Source organism: Carica papaya, chromosome 4 (genome assembly GCF_054855325.1).
Source record: "Carica papaya isolate Zhongbai chromosome 4, ASM5485532v1, whole genome shotgun sequence".
Lineage (NCBI taxonomy): Eukaryota > Viridiplantae > Streptophyta > Magnoliopsida > Brassicales > Caricaceae > Carica > Carica papaya.
This window is the reverse complement of record NC_142312.1, coordinates 6,567,142-6,588,005: the sequence shown is the minus strand read 5'-3', so window position 1 is coordinate 6,588,005 and position 20,864 is coordinate 6,567,142. Positions and strand designations below refer to the sequence as shown.

Genomic DNA, 20,864 nt, shown 5'->3' with positions numbered 1-20,864 from the left:
TTAGCATCCTCTTATACAAACAATGCTTAGCACAACGAAAAACTCATGGTAACAATTGAGAAGCTAAGTAGACTTGAATTTATCAAGGCAAGGAATCCCAAGTCTCCTACATGAAGAATTAGAGGCTACAGCTAGGCTAACTGGGTGATCTTTCAAACTTGATGAATTGCACATTGGTTGCTGGATAAAAAAAAGGAGCTGCCACCAACACATGGAACCAGATCTAACATGAGAATGCTATACGAGTTAGTATCCGTATATCACTAGGATCAGCATACAATGTGAATTCCATCCAAATAACCCACAAAACGAATTAAAGTGCTGGCGAGTTCCATTTCTATTTTGACTTCACATTTGTTGTCAAGTATACAACAAATAGACCATGAGCTTAACCAGAAGAAAATGCCCTCACGATTAAAAAGAACATCAAAATATCATAATAACCATATCCATGTCCAAAACAAATAAGACTCTAGTAGACTTTCCAGTTAGATGTGTTCTTCTCCTGGCAATATTACTCATCTAGACTAGATAAACAAGCAGCGGAGACTCACAAGTGAGAAGATGCACAAGGATTCAGTAGTAAAAGAGGTGCCATCAACAGTAACACACTACAATATTTATTGACATGACATCAAAGCAGAGCAGTTTCGAACCTCTCTCAATTGGTTGTGAGTTGCTTGTCAAAAACCAACCTCCCTGCTTGTCAAATTGTGGGCTCTCAGCATCTCCAGGCTGAAGCTGAGATCAGCTCCCTTCGCTGCCAACATAGCGCAAGTGAGGCATGACGCTTCTCTATATGAAACCCCCTAACTTGACTTCTCTTCACCACACATTCTGCCTGAGTTTCGGCAAAGTTACTGAATGTTACTGGAGTGAAGCCAGCCGAGGCAAACAAGGTCTTCCAAACAGGCATTTTTTCAGGGGCACGAAGACGGCCCAGCACAGTATTTTCAATCCTGGGCTGGAGAAGGAACCTCTCAATCTTGTTCACAGCATCAGAAGTAACATTCAAAGCATCCAATGACTCAAATAGGCTTATATACGAATGAAGGGCGTGAATAATGTGCTGTGGGAAAGGGAGGTCATTCCTATCACACCCTCGATCCAAAGACACCAAAATCTTTGGTGAAAGCTGCTTCACAAAGCGGAGGAGGGAAGGTAATGCGGAGGGTTGATTGGAAGAAGACCAAATGGGAAAATTCACAGCAAATGCTTCACTCTCATTTGACCGGAAAATGGGCAGAGAGTACGACGTTTGTTCTAAAGAATCGATGTTAATCACTTCAAGCTCAAAGCTGACACCAATCTCGTTAGCAAATTGAGTTAGATTATCACGCATAAGAGCAAGCTCAACTGGATGGTGCGTTGAAGGAGAAGCAAAGGCAGTGATTCTCAATAAGGGAGAGCCTCTACTCCTTATTGGAAGCTCCTGCATAAAGGAAGCCCATTGAGCACCAAAGCCAATATCAAAATCAACAATGTGAATTCGATCAGCATCTTCAAGTGCTTCAAGGAGAGCCTGATTGCAAGTAAAATTGACAAACTGAATAAGCGGAGATACATCAGAGAAGACTTTGTAAGCACCCATTTTGAAGATAACATCAAATGGGGTGGGGCTCCTGGGCGGAGGGGAGGTGACTGGGTTGTTCATGAGGAGGAGCAATTGCAGAGCCTCCTTGAAGTAGAAAGCAGCCCTTTGGAGGGGCTTACCTACAGGAGACAGCTGGTGATTGAGCCGCGCCAATATCCCTTGCGCGTGTGAGAAATTCCCAGTCCCTACCAGCTCTGCTGCCTTATAGAGCTGGTCGAGCAAAGCATGTTGCTGCTGCTGCAACTGGTGGTGGTGTTGATTTTGAGTCATTTCCTCCCCAGGCCCCAACATCTTCTGCTTTGCCACCATCAATGGCTTCTGCTGATGAACATGCTGTGGAAAAAACTGCATACCTTGAGGAGAAAACCCCAGACCCATCCCCATACCCACATGCTGCTGCTGCTGCTTTCTTAACAACAACTCGTGCCCAGGATCAGAGAATGGGAGCTTGGGGATCTGATGAGAAGAGCTGTCTAACCCACCAGAGTTATGGCGCTTGAGTTGGGGATGAAGGAGGTGCTGTTCTTGCTGCCCATAAGAGAATGGCAAGATAAAGTTTGGATTTTGAGTCTGCTGATGGTGTTGACTCATCAACACCTGGGGGTTGAGAATCTGTGGCTTTTCCTCCGGAGCTTCAACAAACTGCTGTTGCTGGGACTGATAAATCAAACAAGGAGGCAAAGAAACTGGCAGACCAAGATTGTTCGCCGGAGAATTGAAAACCGGGCTTTGTATATTAAAGTTTGCGGCGGCGGTAGCACTACCAACCTTGTGATTGGCATTAACACCCACACCCGAAGAAGCTCCGCTTGTTGCTGCTGGCGGTGGCTGCGGAGTTGTAATTGAACCAATCTTCCCATTCCCGTTAAAGCCAGAACCAGGAAAAGCACCCAAACTAGGTCCGGCGTTCGCAATCAGATTATTGATTGGCTCCAACCCAGGGCCTTGATCAACAATCCCCAACCCAGCATTGCCGTCAAAATCCAGACAAGTATTGTTGTTACCATTATTAGTACTCCCACTCTGCAGAAGCTGTTTTAGCCCAAAAGAGCCGTCGTCGATATCTCCGGCGATCCATCTAAGAAGGGAATGTTCTTGGCTCGGGGATGCGGCGGATTCCGGCCACATGGTCTCCCAGTCTTCCATTCCGAGGCCGCATCTTTCAGTCCCGGCGACGATTTCTAGGCCGCTGGGGATGGGTTGCAGCTCGTTTGCCCATTCTTCTTTCTTGTCGATGTGGGAGGCGGCGGCCGTTGTAGGAGTAGCGATGGTGTTGTCAGCGGAATTTCCGGCGGCGGATGCACCGTTGAAGGAGGAGGAGAGAGTGGAAGCCGATGTGGGTGGACTCGGGCTTCTTCTCATATGAAGAACAGAGGTTGGTTCGGTGTTGTTGCTGCTTGAAAAGCTATTGACTTCTTGTTGATGGTGGTGGAGCTTTGCTTTCCAGTTATCTTGGGCACAAATCGAAGCCAAACCAGCTAGTTCAAGTGCCCCCTTAGTACCCTGCAACTGAAAGGGCATCCCTGCCAAAAGAAGAGTGAGAGAGGGAGAACGCAAATTTGCCTTCTTAAAAAGAAAAGATCAGATTCAGACACAGTGTAGAGGCCGGGGATGTGTAAGCACAACTGGGTATTTCTCAGATTTGGAAAATAAGAGGCGGAGTTGGGTTTCCTTCTTCGTTACCTGATGATTTTAGACCCAACGTCGCCCTTTGCATGCCATGAATGACCCAGTCTCTCTCTTGCTCAAAGAGAAGAGAGACCCATTTCAACAGAGACCAGAAAAAGGAAACTAGCTCCTTTCAACCACCCTTGTTCTCCCTCTCTTAAGCTCTTCCATGTTATCTACTCTAATCCTCTGCCCAGAAAACTCCATTCCAACTCCATCTTACCTCTCCGGACTTACTTTCTTCTCTTCTCTTTATCTTTATCTTTCTCTTTCCCTTGTTCTTCTTCTTCTTGTTCTTCTTCTACCCTTGTGTCGTAGCAGAATTCTGTACCCTTCTCTGTTCTGCCATGGATGCGTGCATCATAAAAAAGGTAATAAAGTGCTCTCTCTCTCTCTCTCTCTCTCTCTCTCTCTCTCTCTCTCGTGTCCCTATCTCTTTCTCTCTATTTTTTTTTTCCCATTCTCTATTTTTTTTAGCTTTTTGTTTTATAATTTATTTTCTCCCTGCAACCCATTTTTAACCCCCCCCCCCCCCCCTCCCTCCCTTTCTCCCTGTCTACTGGGTAACTGTCACCCTCTATAGCGGTATACTGTACTGTCTTTCATTACCTTAATTTACAAGTTCAGTGAGCGCCCCTTCATTCTTTTTTACACAGGGCACCCAATGAAACAAACAAACCAAAATTACACATCACCCCCAAAGAAAGAAGAGATTTGCACCACCGATTATCACATTACAAGAACATAAATACATAACCCAATTATGTATTCTAACAGGGACATACGATGGGATTTTAAAAATGGAAACTCGGAAGTTGGAAATGAAATGGGGCATCCCCATATGTGAAATAATTGGTAGTGTGGTCTGCAAAAAAGTATAAAAGGAGGAGGAGTGAAACGGAGAAAATCATGTGTTTGCTCAAGTTGGTTTTTTTACAGTGGGGTAAATAAATGAGTTGATTTGAAGGGCTGAGTGGAGGTCCATTCAGCAGGCTTTTATAACCAAGCAAACGAAACCAACCAATACCAAGCTTTGACTTACCATCCATCCATCCATCACACCCCACAACTTAAACAATCTGTGTTTCAATTTCTTTTAACCACAAGGATACTAAATGGAGCCACCCACTCTCTAAAATACATCTTACTTAATATATAATATGTATATTAGTTTTTTAGTAACATAATAATCTCTTCTACATCTTAAACCATTGTTTTCTTTTATTAGTTTTTTTAGAAATTGTAATTGGTCGATTCATTCTCTAGCTAAAGGGGCGGATGAGAATTTGTAACTCTTAAGATTTTTTCCTTCTTGGTTCTCACTTTTTTACTCATGATTAGTTGTATTTTGTTGTTTGTCTCAAAAAAAAAAATGTGTAGTTTAAAATAAATTATTTCTCAACTCACATACAAATTATTTTTTTTAAATCTAATTAATCTATTTATCTATAACATATCAAATGAATTAAATCAATCCAAAACTAAAATTAACTTAGTGTGTATATCATTATTTATTTTGTATATAATACATGTGCACACATGTTTATACATATGATTATGTATGTACATTTGATGAATTAAATATGTTAACAATTCATAATAAAAATGTAATCCATCTAACATATTTGACTAATAAAATGTGTCTAAACATGTTTAAATAAAACAAATTCAATTTGTTTATATTAAAATTTTATGAATCTATTAATAATTGAAGTTCTGTGCATTACAGCAAGATTATATTTTAACTATAAATCTAAATAGATTATGTAAATAATTATCATTCTTAATAAAAATGTACGTGTCAAACTTTAGTAAGACTACTATTCTTGTAACTTGTCCAAATGTCATAAAGAAAGTTGATGTTAAGGGACAATGAAACATTCATGAGCTAAATTAACTAGATAATCAACATAAGAATTAACAATTCTTTTAAGTATAAATAATATGAAGTAATTGTAAAGTTAGAGTGTCATACAAAGTTTTTGAATTAATATATTTGTTAAAAAATAAATAATAATAATTTCATATGTAAAATAAATTAATATATATATAATTTAATTAATTGAGAATTTTTAGAATTTGTTCAACACAAGATGCATATAGAAAAAAAAGAAAAGATAAATTCAATAGATCGTATAATATTCTGATTACCTTTATGGCTCTTCTATGGAAAAAAAAAATGTTTGAAAAATAAATACTTTATTCATTTAATTCATCAAATGTACCCTTATAATTTATCAGTTGAGAAATATATTTGGAGTTCACATTAGATCAAATAAGTTAGAAGTCCACACATATTATAATATGTGAATAACACCCGTTTTATGAGAAATATTTTTTTTTTCTAAAAAAAAAAATCAAGAATTTAAGAAGAATATTTATACTTAATTTTGGCAAAAGTAATATAATAGATGTGAGTGCATATTAAGTATGGTTTAATGAGGTATTGATGGTAATTCAATATAAGTGATTATAAATTTTTAATTTTTAATTTTAATTGAATATATAAATAACAATTATTTTTAAATTATAATAATTTAATAATAATAATATGAAGATTATTATTGTTACATATTAAGAATATAAATTTGATGGTTATTCTTTTATTAATTTTTTTTTTTTTTTTACAAATTGTGTAATTAAATTTATCAATTAACAAAGTTTTACCCATATCTATAGTAATGGGAATCATGGTAAAAAATAAAAAATAAAAAAAATTAGTAATTAAGTAAGCAGATTGTGAAATGTAAATGGTAGTGGTGAAAGTAGGTCAACTGGCACCTCATTGTTGGCAATAATGTTAACACAAATTTAAAAACCTTTTGATTGGACTTTCTTTTGGTAATTGATGAAATGAATATATGGGGGGATCCACAAAACCAATAATCTCAAACTAATTCGAGTTTTTATTTTTTTATTAAAAATAATAATAATAAGTGTGCAAAAATGTATTAATTGGAAACCAAGAATAAAAGAGTAAGAATTGTAATAACTTCAATTAACACCTTAAATATTGTACCATCATTTGAAATCATTATTTTCTTTTTCTTTTTCTTTTTTCTTTTTGTTTTTCATCGAGAGTTTCTCAATAATGTTTACAGCATGATGGGTGTTCAAATTATGGAAGAGGGTTTGGCTTTTATCAATTACCCCCCCCCCCCCCCCCCCCCAATATGCATGTGTGTGTGTATATATATTTGATTTTTCCAAATTGAAAAAAAAAAAAAAAAAAAAAAAGCTAAAAATATTGAAAAACTAATAATTGGAGAAGATATTTCTGTACTTGTCATGAATAGAGAAGTTAGGTTGGGCCAAAAAGCAAAAACTTGATGAAAGGAAGAAAGAAATCCAAAAAAAAATTGGGCCAATTGAAAGTTTGATAAAGGAGTAGCCAGCCACATTGTTTTTGGAGGTTTCACTAAAATCTTTAAGAATATGAACTTGTAAACACCATCACTACAACAAACAAACTTTGACTACACTTGTCTCAATTGCATTTTCTGTCTTTTACCCTATTAATTTTTTTTTTTTTTAATTTTTACATATATATATATACATATATTTTGTTAAAGAAAGAAAGAAAGAAATAATAATAGGAAATCACAAGAGCAAAGTGGTGGGAGGCATAGCTCCAAAAGGGGTGTTCCCTTGTCTACACACTTAAAAAGATTTTCTTTTTCAATTTTTTTTTTTTTTTTTTTGGGTAAACAAAGAGAAGGAGGAAGAGAAAATTTTGGGTAATTGTGTGGTGGGGGAGGGGAGGGACATGCTTTGATCATTAACATTGAATTGTTTAGGAAACTACTTGAAAAATATAAAAATAAATAAATAAAAAAGAAAGAAATTTTAGGAAAACTATGATTTGGACATGTCAGTGAATAAGGCTTTTGTCTATTTATTTATTTATTTATTTATCTCTAGGCCCATGTGAAGCTTCTCTCTCTCTCTCTCTCTCTAACTATTGTATGGATTGGAAAGTGACAACTTATTTCCTCTTTGCCCCCACTAATTGTATAATCTTTATCCTCTTCATCTCTTGTCTTTCAAACTATTCATTTTTCCCTCCCTCTCCCTCTCTCTCTCTCTCCTCTTCTTCTTTTCTTAATAAAAAACAAAAATTTGTAAATCTTTGGTAGCTCAAGACAAATGGGTATGTTTAAAAGTTGATAATTTACCAACCCTTTTCTTTTCTCTCATGGGTTTTTGGCCAAAAATATTGAGCAACTAGAAAGCCTTTAGAGCTCTTAAAATATATGGAGTACGCCAATTGACCTCATACCCAATTTCGGAATTGCGAAAATTAAGGGGCTAATTTAGCTTTTCTTTAACAATAATTAATATATATATTAGATGAAAAGCCAAATTATATGATTATATTTGATACACAATATATGACTATATAAAATAATATGATCATTGATGAGGACTAAGAACTTGTTGCTCCTATACTCATATTTCACATTAAAAAAAAAGGTTGACATGCTTTTGGTAATAAAAACGCAAATCTAATGTAATAATAGGAAGATAGCAAACTAAAAACCTTCAAAGTAATTATACAAAGGATTCAAATAACGAAATTTCAATAATACCATACATCAAACGTAAGGAATTTTACTCACTCAATGCCAATGAGTGTAAATATTTGAATTTAGCATGAACATATTTTTAGGACTTGATGCTAATATATATATATATATAATCTTTTAAAGTGAATTAAATATGTTATTTATTTCATATCTAACTTGTTTTTTTTTTTTTCAAAATTTGATATGTTTTTTTTAGTACATATTATTTCAGAAATTTTTTTGAATTTATTTTCAACTATGCTTCTTATATGTTTATGTCTACATATAATTTATTATTATTATTTAAAGCACGCTTAATCCAATTAGTTTGATTTTTAATTATTTATTGAACATAAATTCACCTTTATATTTTCTTCGTTACAGATTCCGACAAATAATTACACATTAAAGACTTGAAAGTTGTGAATTATTAAGGTGTTTGAATTAATTAATTTGGATTTGGTTTGAGATATTTATAATGTTTTATTCGTTGGTAATTTTTTAGATATTCTCTTAATTTATAATATGTTGAAAACTTTGTATATTTGTAATTTTTTTTTTTCTATAAATATGCAATAGATATTCTGATGTATTTAACTTGGGATTAAAACGCTTTTATTACATGTTATGAATTTTTTTCATAAATGTGTAACTTTATGACATGTAAACTATATGATAAAAAGATAGTGATATATATATATATATATAGGCGCACATATACAGTTATATGTATGCATTATATCTGCAGAGGGGTCATGGATATATATATATATATACAAATTTGATTTTCATAGTTTTGTCGCTATCCTAATTCCTAAAAAAGTAAGACATATGTATTAAATAAAAAACAATGTGATTGGTTATTTACTCATTGAAGCACTGAAGACCCAAAAATTAAAGGTGTTTTTTGATCATGTGGGTCAATAAGGAAGAAATTACGTACGTGTATACATACACACGATGTTTCCTTGTACATATACAGTTGAATAACGATGAATTCATGCATCATGGTTGATATGAGAGTTAAAAATCCAAATACCATTCATAGTTATTTATTTTTATATACATTCTCTACCTATAATTATGTATATAATATTTTTAAAATCTAAAAATACAATTTTTAACTCATTTTAAATTACTCATTGTACATTTGATATTAAGAAAAGAATTCACTTTCATTTGACTAATTTTTTTTTACTTGATTTATTTATTACAGAATTTATTAATATGTTGTTAAAAATATAAAATATTTTTAAATTTTTAAACAAAATAATCAATAATGAGACGGTAGACACAAATACAAACTCTAGCCTCCTAATTACAATCAAGAATTAGCTTATAAAAAATTAAAATGTTGTAGTACAATATACATATCGGGAGAGCAACAAAAGCGTTGACTATTTGGCGCAGCTAGCTTATGATAAACTTATAGGGGGCCATTTTTTACTGCAATCTCCTTATGAGTTTTCGAACATCTTCTGTGAGAATATATTTAATATTTTATGATTCAGATCATGTAATATTAATGTGTGATTGTTTTTGTTAGTACTTTTATTGCTTTTATATTATATTTAAAAATATATAAAATATTTAATTACTTTATTTTAATCATTAATTCATTTATGTTTCATTTAAAATATAATTTAGGTGAACTCATATAATTTATAAAGAAAATAATGATTTCAGTAGAGGGTAATATAATAATTTTGTACTTTTTAATAGCTTTACCAATATGTATATATATATATATATATATATATATATGAAAAGCCCGTAACATGACAAAAGATAATTGAATTACTTTTTATAACATTTTTTAAGTCATAATAATTTTTTATTTGAGATATTTATTGGAATGTAGTTGCACAATCGATATCATTAATTAATCTTTTTGATTAAAAAATATCGTCAATTAATCTTTAATTGACCCTGCCAAACTGTAAAGCTGTAAACTTCTGTTTATAGTAATTCACGTAACTTTACACTCAACTTATAATTAATTAATAAATAATAAATGCTCATCCTGTTTAAGCTCTTTGGTAAGCCTTTTGATTTGGGGTTACTCCCTTTTGTTAACAAATAAGAGTTTAAAATTTTTTTAAACACAAATAAACAATGAATTCTCACTCTATTATTTATTTATTAGTTCATATTAATTTATTACTTTGGAACAAATTTTCAACCTAATTATGTATCATAAATCTTCTTACTAAATATAATATTGATTTAGTGAATTGTATACGTTCAATTCACATACCATACTATTTATTGAGTAAAATATAAATATAATTTAGTTTTTATAAAATTTATTTAAAAAATATACTCGAATATCTTATTTCGTCATACATAATTTAATTATTATCAAACGAGTAACTTATTGGATTATCTTTTCTTTAATTTGAAGACATAAACAAATTATAAGAAGTTTAATAAGTCTTAGGAGATTATTATGTAAGCAAAAATAATAATATTTTAGACAAAATAGATATCGCAAAATAATTGAGTGTAAAATATTGAAAACTACACTAATTAAACAACTTCAGTCATCTAGTCATTTAACATTTTTTGAAACTTATAGTTCGAAAAATATCTCTCGTTTTACACATAAATGCATAAAATGTATTGATAGAGAAGACAAATTGAAATCTATTGTGCCTATTTAATTTTAAAATATACAAAATTAATATGTTAAGACCCTTTTTTGTAATATTAACTCTAAATTTGGCTATTGAGACAATTTGAAGAGTGTGGCGGACAAAAAGCTAATTCATTTTCCATAACTCATTAACTCAACATAAAGTAATTAACATTAAAGCTACTAATAGTTATAACACATATGCTTCTTTCTCTCTTATTAAAAAGAGTATTTTCCAAGCTTTAAATTATATACTTGTTTCGATGAGGTATAAAGAAAAATAAAATAAAAATATTGTGATATTAGTACATAATTAATTAATAACAAACAATTACCCTACAAAAACGAATACTAATACGGCGTAATTAGCATAAGAAATTAGTTAATCTAAGTGTGGACCCAGATTGTTGATGAAACACATTAGGGTTTGGTGTATGTCGGTTGACCATTTAGGAAAATTAATTATGGGCTAATAATCATGATTAAGATTAAAGCTGGTGAACAAAGAGGCGACAATCTTTTGCTTTTGGGCGGGTTTGCTTGTTGGTTTGGGCTAGCCGGAGATCGATGTGGCTTCTTGTGGGGTATGTTTTTTATTTATTTATTTATTTTTAATAATAATTTTCGTAGAGTTTAAAAATTATATCAATTAATATCTACCTTTATTAATTTAATAAGAATAATTAATTTATTTATAAAAAGGGAAAAAAAAAAAAAAAAGAGGATTGGGGTGAGTTCGGATAAAAGAATGACAGGTTCGGTTTTAGTCATATTCATTTTGGGAAGATCAAAGAGGCCATTTAAGAAACTAATGGGCCTAGCCCATAACGTTGCAATAGGAGTCCAAAGAGCTGGACAACTTTCAGTAGGCCCATTTAGCAACAAGGCCCCACCTCTCTAGTTATTAAATTTAATATATTTAAATAAACAAGAATATGATATTGTTCTATTAATAAAAAAAAAAAATACCCATGAAACAATATAATGGAGATTTTAATAATTATGTATTGTATTTTATATTGAATTTATTGGTTACTGGGCGCCTCTGTATATACACATATATATATGTATATATATTAAATACTATACTGAAAAAAGAATAATATCTTGAAATAAAAGATTTAAGTCGAAGCCCTTTGTTCTAGTATTTTTATTATTATTATTTTTTAACTCTTTTAGTAAGTAAAGATTGAAATAATAATATGATTAAATTTGGATATAAATTTTTTATTTTAAAAAAATATTATTGAAATAAAAAAATAAAAAGAAAAAAGAAATGGAGACGACGATGACGTGGGAAGGCGTGAGTAGCACATGGGTAGATGCCACGTGGCATGGACGGTGTTCCAGGATGAGTGTCTGAGACAGGAGGTACAGGGTGGCGGTTTGGCCATTCAACTTTGTCTCCTCACTCCTAATTTTGGATTTTTCTTCACCACAAATCCACGTGTTCATCATTTTTATATTTTATTAGCAAAATGTATCAATTTTACATCTATGTTAATGTTTTAATGTTGGAATGTAAATTCTAAATATCTTTTAAAATTAATATTTTATTCTTTTTATAAATTAAAAATATATTTTTAGTTATTTTTCTAAGGAAAAAAATATCAAACCAAATTAAACACACACACATATATATATATAGAGATAAATTACGTACGACTTTTGTGGCCTTAAAACATACTTGCTTATATTATTCCTCTTTATAATTTCATTTGTACCTAATTTATATGTGATATATATTTGATTATTCTTTGCTTAATGTAAATACATAAAGAATAAACTCTCATAGTAAATAATTCATGGTGTTCAAATTAATTGTTTTAATGGAACAATTATATATAAGGAATAAGAGTAGGACCTTCCATATTTTTAAGTATAGATTTAAATATTCCGATAATTAAATACTATCTGCATATTAATAATGCTACAATTTCGTTATAGTAATATATAAAACAGTCATAAATCTATATTCTTATGAAGAAAAATAAAACATTGATTACGTACCCAAACAATGATAGTGCCAGCTATCTAATTAATAAATAATTTGTGAATAAAAATCTCTTATTATGTTTGTAAAATTAAATGGATATCCTCATTATAAAAAAAAAAAAAACTCAAATGTACAATATCCACATTAACCATTGATCCATGTTGGCATTTAATTGTGCTACATAATTATAGCCTCATAATTATAAAGCCATCACATTTTTAACAATGTTGGTAGTGTATTCTTTAGGATTTTATATTCAATTAATCCAAAATCTATTTGTAACATACACTTTTAAATAAATAAGAAAATGAGAAAAATGAATAAAAATTAGAAATTGAATTTAAATAAAAGAGTTTCTTAGAAATTGCATCATGTATATTTAAAAGTGTCACCAATGAAGGGCCTTATGAGATTTAGGAAGAAAGACAAATTGAGCATTCGCTTCATTGGACCATTCGAAATACTGGAGAGAATTGGATCTATAGCTTTCTGATTGGCATTACCACCAGAGTTGGCTAACGTTCATGATGTATTTTATGTGTCCATGTTACGTAAATACCATCCCGATCCATCGCATATAATTCAATACGAAGAGGTTCTTATCGAATAAGATATGTCATATCAGGAAATGTCCATAGATATATTGGACAAACAGGAGCAGGTATTGAGGAATAAGAGTATTCTGATGGTTAAAGTACTCTGACAACATCATTCGCCAGTAAAAGCTACTGGGAGACTGAGGACTCGATACGAGCTCGATTTCTTCACCTGCTTCAATGGCATATCAAATTTGGAGGACCAAGTTTTTATAAGGAGGGGAGAATTGTAACATCCACTCCTAAATAAATAAGAAAATGATAAAAATAAATAAAAATAAAAATTTAAATTTAAATGAAAGAGTTTTGAGAATGGACGACCCAGATCGGACTGTTGGAGGAGATTAGATAGAGGAAATTTAAAAGAAAACAAACGGCTCAGATCGAGCGTGTGAGATCCAACGGCTGGGAGAACGGGTATAAAGGAGAAAGAGATTAGTGTTTTCTTCATTTGGGAGAGAAGCCAAACAAGAGAGAGGGAGAAGGAGAGAGGGGAGATCGGGGAGAGAGGGGCAATCGGGGAGAGAAGGAAGAGAGGGTGTTGTGCGAGGAAGTCGAGAGAGAGAAAAGAGAGAGGAAAGAAGAGAGAAGTCGGAAAGGAAGAGGGGAAAGGCGAAGAAAAGAGAGAAAGAGAAGAAAAAATGTGTTGCCGAGCGGGAAAATGAGGAAAGCCGAGAACGATTGCGCAAGGGGGAGGAGAAGAGAGAGAGCGGCGGAGGCAGAAAGCCGAAGAGAAGGGAAGGAAGGGAAATCGCAGCCAAGGAGCATCGTGAGACGATGAAATCCAAAACCGAGGTTGTTTGAATTTTTTGAGCATCTCACCTGAGCCAGGTGCGTTCTTTTTCCTCTTTTGGTGTGTGTTTTTTGACCAAAGGAATATTCATGTGTGTGCAAGTTTGGAACTAGAAAGCCACGGGGTGATCGAGAGGAGACAACTGGGAGTCAAGCTGAGGCCAAATCGCTCGCACTGAAAATAAAATCGTTATATTTCCATGTTTTAGTGATGGTCTGAGTGGCGGTGGAGACGGATTGGTGTCGAGCTGGCCGTGCGGGCTCAGTCGAGCCACCCACCCATGCGGGAATCGAGGAGGTTCCCTTGAGAATAAAGAAATACACCCACCATGGAAGGCGAAGGGTCTTCCATGGGAATGGAGGTCGGAATCGCCTATTGGGATTTTGATTCACTGTTCGAAAAACTAAAAAGTTTTCCTCAAAAATAGGAATCTGATTTGCCAAACGGGGAGCTGAAAGGTTTTTTGGGTACAGATCTCGATAATTTCGGGTATTTTGTTGGGTGGTCGTTGGAACCCGTAATTCAATTAAATTAATTTTAGCATTTTAATTAAGTTATGTCATGTGTACAGGAAATTAGTACATTCAGGCAGATTCGAGAAGATACGTAGGAGTGTAAGTATTTCTAATTCTCAACCAGATTCGAATTTTAAAAATTGCATGTATTTCATTAAATTATGAATTTTGAAATTTGAATAGACACTGATCCAATTTTTGGTGAAAAATATAATCGAAACCTATGACCAGTGGACGTAAGCAATTGAAAATTTAAGAGGAGACGAAACCAGACAACAGACTTAAAAGACTAAGAATTTATTTAGACTGTGAAGAGATATGAAATTAAAAATTAAAATAATTCCTAATTAAGTGAAAAATTGAAAAAGAAAAAGAAATAAAATAAAAAGGAAATAAAATAATTAAGGTTGTGAAATGATCAATTAAATAAAATTCAGAGAAAAATAGAATAAGAGGTAAGTAGATAAATTTTTTTGAATAAGATGGTAGGAGTAAATAGAATAGGGACCCTGAATACCTTCTCATTTAGTCTGAATCGAGAAGATAAATGTATGTGTGGTTAAAGATCAGTTGGCATAGTGAACTTGAACATGGATATAGTTTGAAATATAATCCACACATTGATAAGTATTTGTGAGTGTTGGTCACCTAACAAATGTACATGCTGTGGTTATTATAAAATTTGTGTGTGTGCTATCCATGCGATAAGAGATCCATTTCGCCTTTTCTCAGTGATGACATAAACGACATTGCGCGATAAAATCTTAGAAATGACCTTTCAAGTGTATATGTGATCTTTCGTGTGTGTGTGATTATGTTCCGAAATGATAGTTGATATTCGAGTGTATTTATGTTCTTTCGATAGTATGGAGATATACATTCGAGGTTTGTATATGATATTCGAGAAAATTCAGAAGATCGATTAGAAATATATGAAATAGTGAAAATAAAAAAATGAATTTCTCACTGAAATATTTTTATTGCTTTTGTTTCTTACTGTATATTTTGCATGAAATTTTATCTGAGTTGAGAGAACGAAAATACTTATTGAGTCGGTGAAACTCATTAAATTTTACTATAATATTTTTCAGATGAGAATGAAGAGCCAGCACCACTGTCAGACGAGTAGAACCTGTAAAATTTTTCTTCTTTTTGTATATTTTGTGCATATTTGAGAAATTTCTATTTTGTTTTGTTAAATTCTAAATTTTGATCTTATGTTTTGTATATATAATTATTGTATATATCACATGAGATGTTAAGTTGTATGATAAATTTTTATATGTATATATGTGTATTTTGTGGGCCCACTGAATGAAAATGACATGGTAGGAATTGCGCCTTATTTCGAGTTTCAGGGCATCACACTATTAAATTTGAATATACTAGTTTAGGTACAAAATTCTACCATTTATATCTAAAAAATGAGTTATATGTCGTATAATAGAAATAAAATAATATTATATGTACAAATATTTTTTTTATAACATGGATGTGGTAGTATAAGTGAACAATGACAGTATAAATGAATAATTTACATTAAATAAATTACAATAATATTTTGTTAGCTCCTATACAATTTGATTTTTTCCTAAACTTCTATATTATTTTTAGTTCATTTAATGTTTTTCTTTTAAATATGTACCCTATCAACTTTATATTCTAATTGTCATTAGGGGGCCATTAATGATTGAGCGCTAACAATGTGTCAAGAATATAACACATAATCAATGAATTAGACATGGTGTAACAACTCCATCAAAAAGTTCAAAATTTCATCTGTATCCCCTTATTTTTTTTCTTTTCTTTTTATCATATTTTCTCAGAGTCTTTGTAATATTTTGTTTTTTACATGTAAGCCCTTATTCCAATAAATGAATTTCAGTATGAAATAACTATTATTTACAAGATAAGACATCAATCATTAATGAAATACTTCTTCTTTCATCTCCGATTTGTGAAAGTCAAGAGAGAGACTCTCTTCGGTCTTGTAATTTAGATCCATTGGATTTAATTCCCAATTATGATTCCTTCATACTCGTATAACTTGGCTTTTTTTTATTTAGTTTTTGGAACCAAAGAAGAAATATATGATGATGCATCATTGCTCTTATTGTAATAATAATTAACACAAATCTTAGACTTATCCCAACTACAGGGTCAAGCTTTTTGGGTTTATGATGACTGACAAGTTGATCCGGAAGAGCGACAGTACAAGCAATCTTAACTATTATGCCAGATTGGCTTTTAATGCGTATAATAAAAATTAGTTGAACAATGTTGGCTCGCCTAGAAAGGGTTCGAATCACGACGATAGCTACACTTTCAAGGATTGTGTTCCTGGCTCTTTGTTGAGTTTTGAGCGAAAGAAATGTGTTCCGTAGATAAAAAAAAAGAGCATAAAATGTTTCTATTTGGGTTACAGAAGCTTGATAAAGGTACTTGGCACGGAACCTCAACTACTACGTTATATTAAGAACACACACCTAAGTGGGCAAGCAGCTCATAAATATTTCATTCAGTAAACCAACATATTTAAGATAAAAAGATGTTCAAGCTTCTTTGACATTGTAACTGATGTATTAATTGACACTACAATGGTCTCACATGACTTAATTCTCAGTAATGCCCTAGTAGAAGCACAAAGCAGCAATCCATTACCTCATTCTCTCAACTTGGATGAAGAAGGTGAATTAATAGATTTTATAAACTCGAATGATCAAGAACTTGTTCTTCCAAAATAAACTAACTCAAAGTCCTGCTATTATATAATATATCATGCTTATTTCTCACTGTACTTTTTATTTTAATTGGGATATAATATAAAACGAATAAAAAAAATGCATGAAGTTTTAAGGCCAATTATAGTACATTCAAAAAGCTCAATCAATGTTACTGAATTGGTTAGCATGTCAAACCTTAGCTGGGGTGAATCAATTGGTGATGTTGAGCCATCTTCTCATTCGTTAAAGCTTTTAGAAGATCCTTCCTCTAGGCAATCTACATTCCATGCCAATCAAGCTTGGGTAGTTTTAAGCATGAATTCGAGCAGCAATATGAATATACTCATACACCATATAAATATAAGTTCGGATATTTTGGCCATTTTGGAAAAAATATATGTTAAAGACATTAAAACGTATATCCGTATATTCAAAACTTCTTAAAAGTTTCAACTGAATAATAAAAAAGAGACACCAAATAACAGTATTGATCTTAGAAAGAATAGAAGTTAACAGAAAAATAAGAAAAAAAAATATGTACTAGTCTTGTAAAAAACTTCCACACACATAATAAATTATATATTAATTATACATATAGAAAATAATAGAAATATTAATTTTTTATGTTGACCCTATTAGGAAGGTTGATACTCTCCCTCAATTTCTGAGAAAAAAATAGAAAATATAATAAATTCAGCTAGTTACACCAAACACAATATTAATAAATGTATATGAACGTACTAATAAATTTTAAAGATTCAGATTTTGTAAATTTTATATATTTTAAATTTGATATATTTTTTCTTAAATAAAATTTTTATTTGGGCAGTACGATTACACAACCAATATATCGTAATTAAATATATTTTCATTTCTTCTTCTTATTCTCTTTAATTTTTTTTTTTTAAAATGCCTTATCAAACACCTTTATATAATAAGGTATAAAAAATATATTTTTATAGCAACCAACAGATACATGCAGAACTTTGAGTTGAATTTAAGTGAAATATTATTTGTTCGAAAGTTCTTTATGAATAAAATCTTTATATATTAACATAATATATTAAGTAAAATATGAAATCTTTATATATATATCGATAATAACATAATATATTAACAAATACAATCCAATTCCCAACAATTTCCTATGTTTCTTTCTTTTTTTTTTTTTACCTCACCAAATAGCACTATGGTTAATCTGCATTATGTGTGTAATTCTAAAACAAAGCATCTAATTTGACCCTAAAAAAGAAAAACCAAAAGTTAGTATCTTACAACCCTTTTGTCGCATCTTGCTATATGTATTGGCCAAAATCATATAACATATATATGTACATGTATCGTAATTAATGAATATTTAGGAACAGTGGAACATGTTGTTGGAGAACATTAGGTGTATATGTAATCCATGCATCGAATTTGAAAGACTAATACATGATGAGGGGAAGGTGGAATTAGGTAACAGGCCGAAGAGCAAACCCTAATATTAAGTGGATGGAGACCATGTGTAAGCTAGGCCTAATCACGGTGGAGCAACAATCGACCTTCTGTTTCCTCTACATAGAAGGGTCATTTTAATTGCTTGTGTTTATTTAGAATTCCAGATGTGTATATATATATCTGTATCTATATGTATATATATAGGATTATTTTATGAGGTTCATATGAACCCACACCTCCCTTTCTAACTCAGTCGCTTTCTTTTCTTTTCCTATTTGCCATTTGTTGTCAGGCGTTGTATGCTTCATTTTAAATATACAAACATTATGTCTTATCTTAATTAAAGTTACATTTAAATGTCTTTGATTAGTGTTGAGAGTCAAGATGATTTGTAATTCAAAACTTTTACCACTAAATCTTTAGGCTATGTTTTGGATGATGAATTTCACTTTTCCAATTCATTAAAAACATATATATATATATATGTATATATATTTTTAAGTAAAAAATTTATTTAGAAAAATAATAAGTTATCCACATTTTAAACCAACAGCTAATAAAATAAATAAATTTATCAGAAAAAAAATTTATATCTTTACTCACAAAAATAGAGGAAGTGATGCCTCTCATTCTCATTTCCTTATATGTGTTTTTTATAAATAATTTGTTTAAAGTAAAAGAATAGTATGTATCAGTATTTATAAACACAAAAAATTTAAATGCATTTTGAATAAATATATGAGATTCAAGTAGTCGAACGATATATTTAAATAAATTATGAGTTACCCAATTAAAGATTTGTAAAGATCCAAGAAGAGTGAAGAAAAGAGTAAATATTTGCTTCAAAATCAACAAGTGATTCATTACTAAATTCAAGATTATAAGTAAAAAGTAAGCACATGGAAGAAAAACAGTTCTCCGTCTATATTAGATCAATTGTCTTATAACAAAGTGTGTTGTATCATACTCGAGGATCATTTTCTTGAAAGGTAAAAGACAACCAACAGTTGCACAATCCTCACCCAAGAATTGAGTTCCATGGAATGTCATCATATACATATAGTGAAATAGTTTGTATATGAACTGTTCATGATTTTGATGTTTCACTCACCGCTCCACCAACACTCCTACAAGACATATTGTTGCTAACCCAACCTTCCATCACCAAACCATACACATTGAATTGTTTACCATGTGATTTGTGAGAAACGTATCCAAGTTAGCATCATACATGTCTTTCCTAACTCTTAAAATGAATCGGTCGCAAGCATATTGAGAAAAAGGGTAGAGCTGCAAGTAGTTTCTCTACTTAACTTGGGCATTACATAGACCATCTTGAAGGGCAGTAATAATGAATAGAATCAACTGTGACTATGGTCTTTGTATGGTTATAGATAATTAACTTCTAGCTAATTAGCTAATACTTGTGTAACTCATACTAATGAATCAATAAACATCATCAGATTCTCCTCAATAGTTGAAAGCATATATGCATGCATCTTCCAATCGAAGTTTGAATTATATCTATAATTGAGTCAAAGAACAAGTACTTCCAAGCCATGCAGTAGTAAATTCTGATACAACGACAAGGAATGGACTTCCTCAGCAACTACACATGGGTAGGACCTCGATTTCCTGTTGCTCTTAGATTTCTTTTTCTAACTATGAATTTCATAACATCAAATCCTACATATATGAATGTCTGTAATTATGAACAGATATATTATATAAATATATTTTTCTTTCTTCTCATAACATAAAAATATATTCAGCATTTATGGAGTCATGATTATCTTTGTTAAAATATTGTATAGAAATTAAATTAAATATTTCAGGATATCGTAGTAATCAGAGGTTTTGGATTATCAATTTTAACTGCTTGTACGTGATACAATGTGTTAAAAAATATTTTAGAATAATTTGATGGTTAAACATAGGCAATTATTTTGTAATTAATCCCAATTCACTATATGAATTACATATAATTTACCCAATTCACCATGTGAATTACATATATAAGGTGTAAAGAAGAACAAGGAAATACATAATGTGAACTGTTATCAAAATTATAGTGCGATAGATCATATGTATCTCTCTCTGAGCTGAATATCTAAGAAAATATACATATGCATGATGCATGTGTTCCCTCTACGTAGCTCTATAATGCTCTTTCTCTTGGTTGGGTCTCCCCAAAGCTGATGAAAAAGTGAGGAAGAGGAGACAAGGTCGGCCCCTCTCATATCTTCAATTTGGTTTACAAGATTCATCACCCAAACACCTGCATGTTCTATTTAAGAACGTTTTTCTTTTTCATATAAGACCTGCATTTATTGCTCTCA

General features: G+C 31.5%; 1 protein-coding gene across 2 annotated transcripts; it reads right to left on the bottom strand.

Annotated features, from left to right (window-relative positions):
* Positions 1–310: 310 nt before the first annotated feature.
* On the bottom strand, positions 311–3,713 carry LOC110817532 (scarecrow-like protein 22). Of its 2 annotated transcripts, none has more exons than XM_022046121.2 (2): positions 3,278–3,713; positions 311–3,117 (listed from the first exon to the last, which is right to left on the bottom strand). In XM_022046121.2, exons 1-2 carry the CDS (start codon positions 3,309–3,311, stop codon positions 722–724), a joined length of 2,430 nt encoding a protein of 809 aa, XP_021901813.1. In that variant the 5' UTR covers positions 3,312–3,713; the 3' UTR covers positions 311–721. The 2 variants fall into 2 exon arrangements, with proteins under 2 accessions (XP_021901813.1, XP_021901814.1); XM_022046122.2 differs by having other exon boundaries at positions 311–3,103.
* Positions 3,714–20,864: the final 17,151 nt, after the last annotated feature.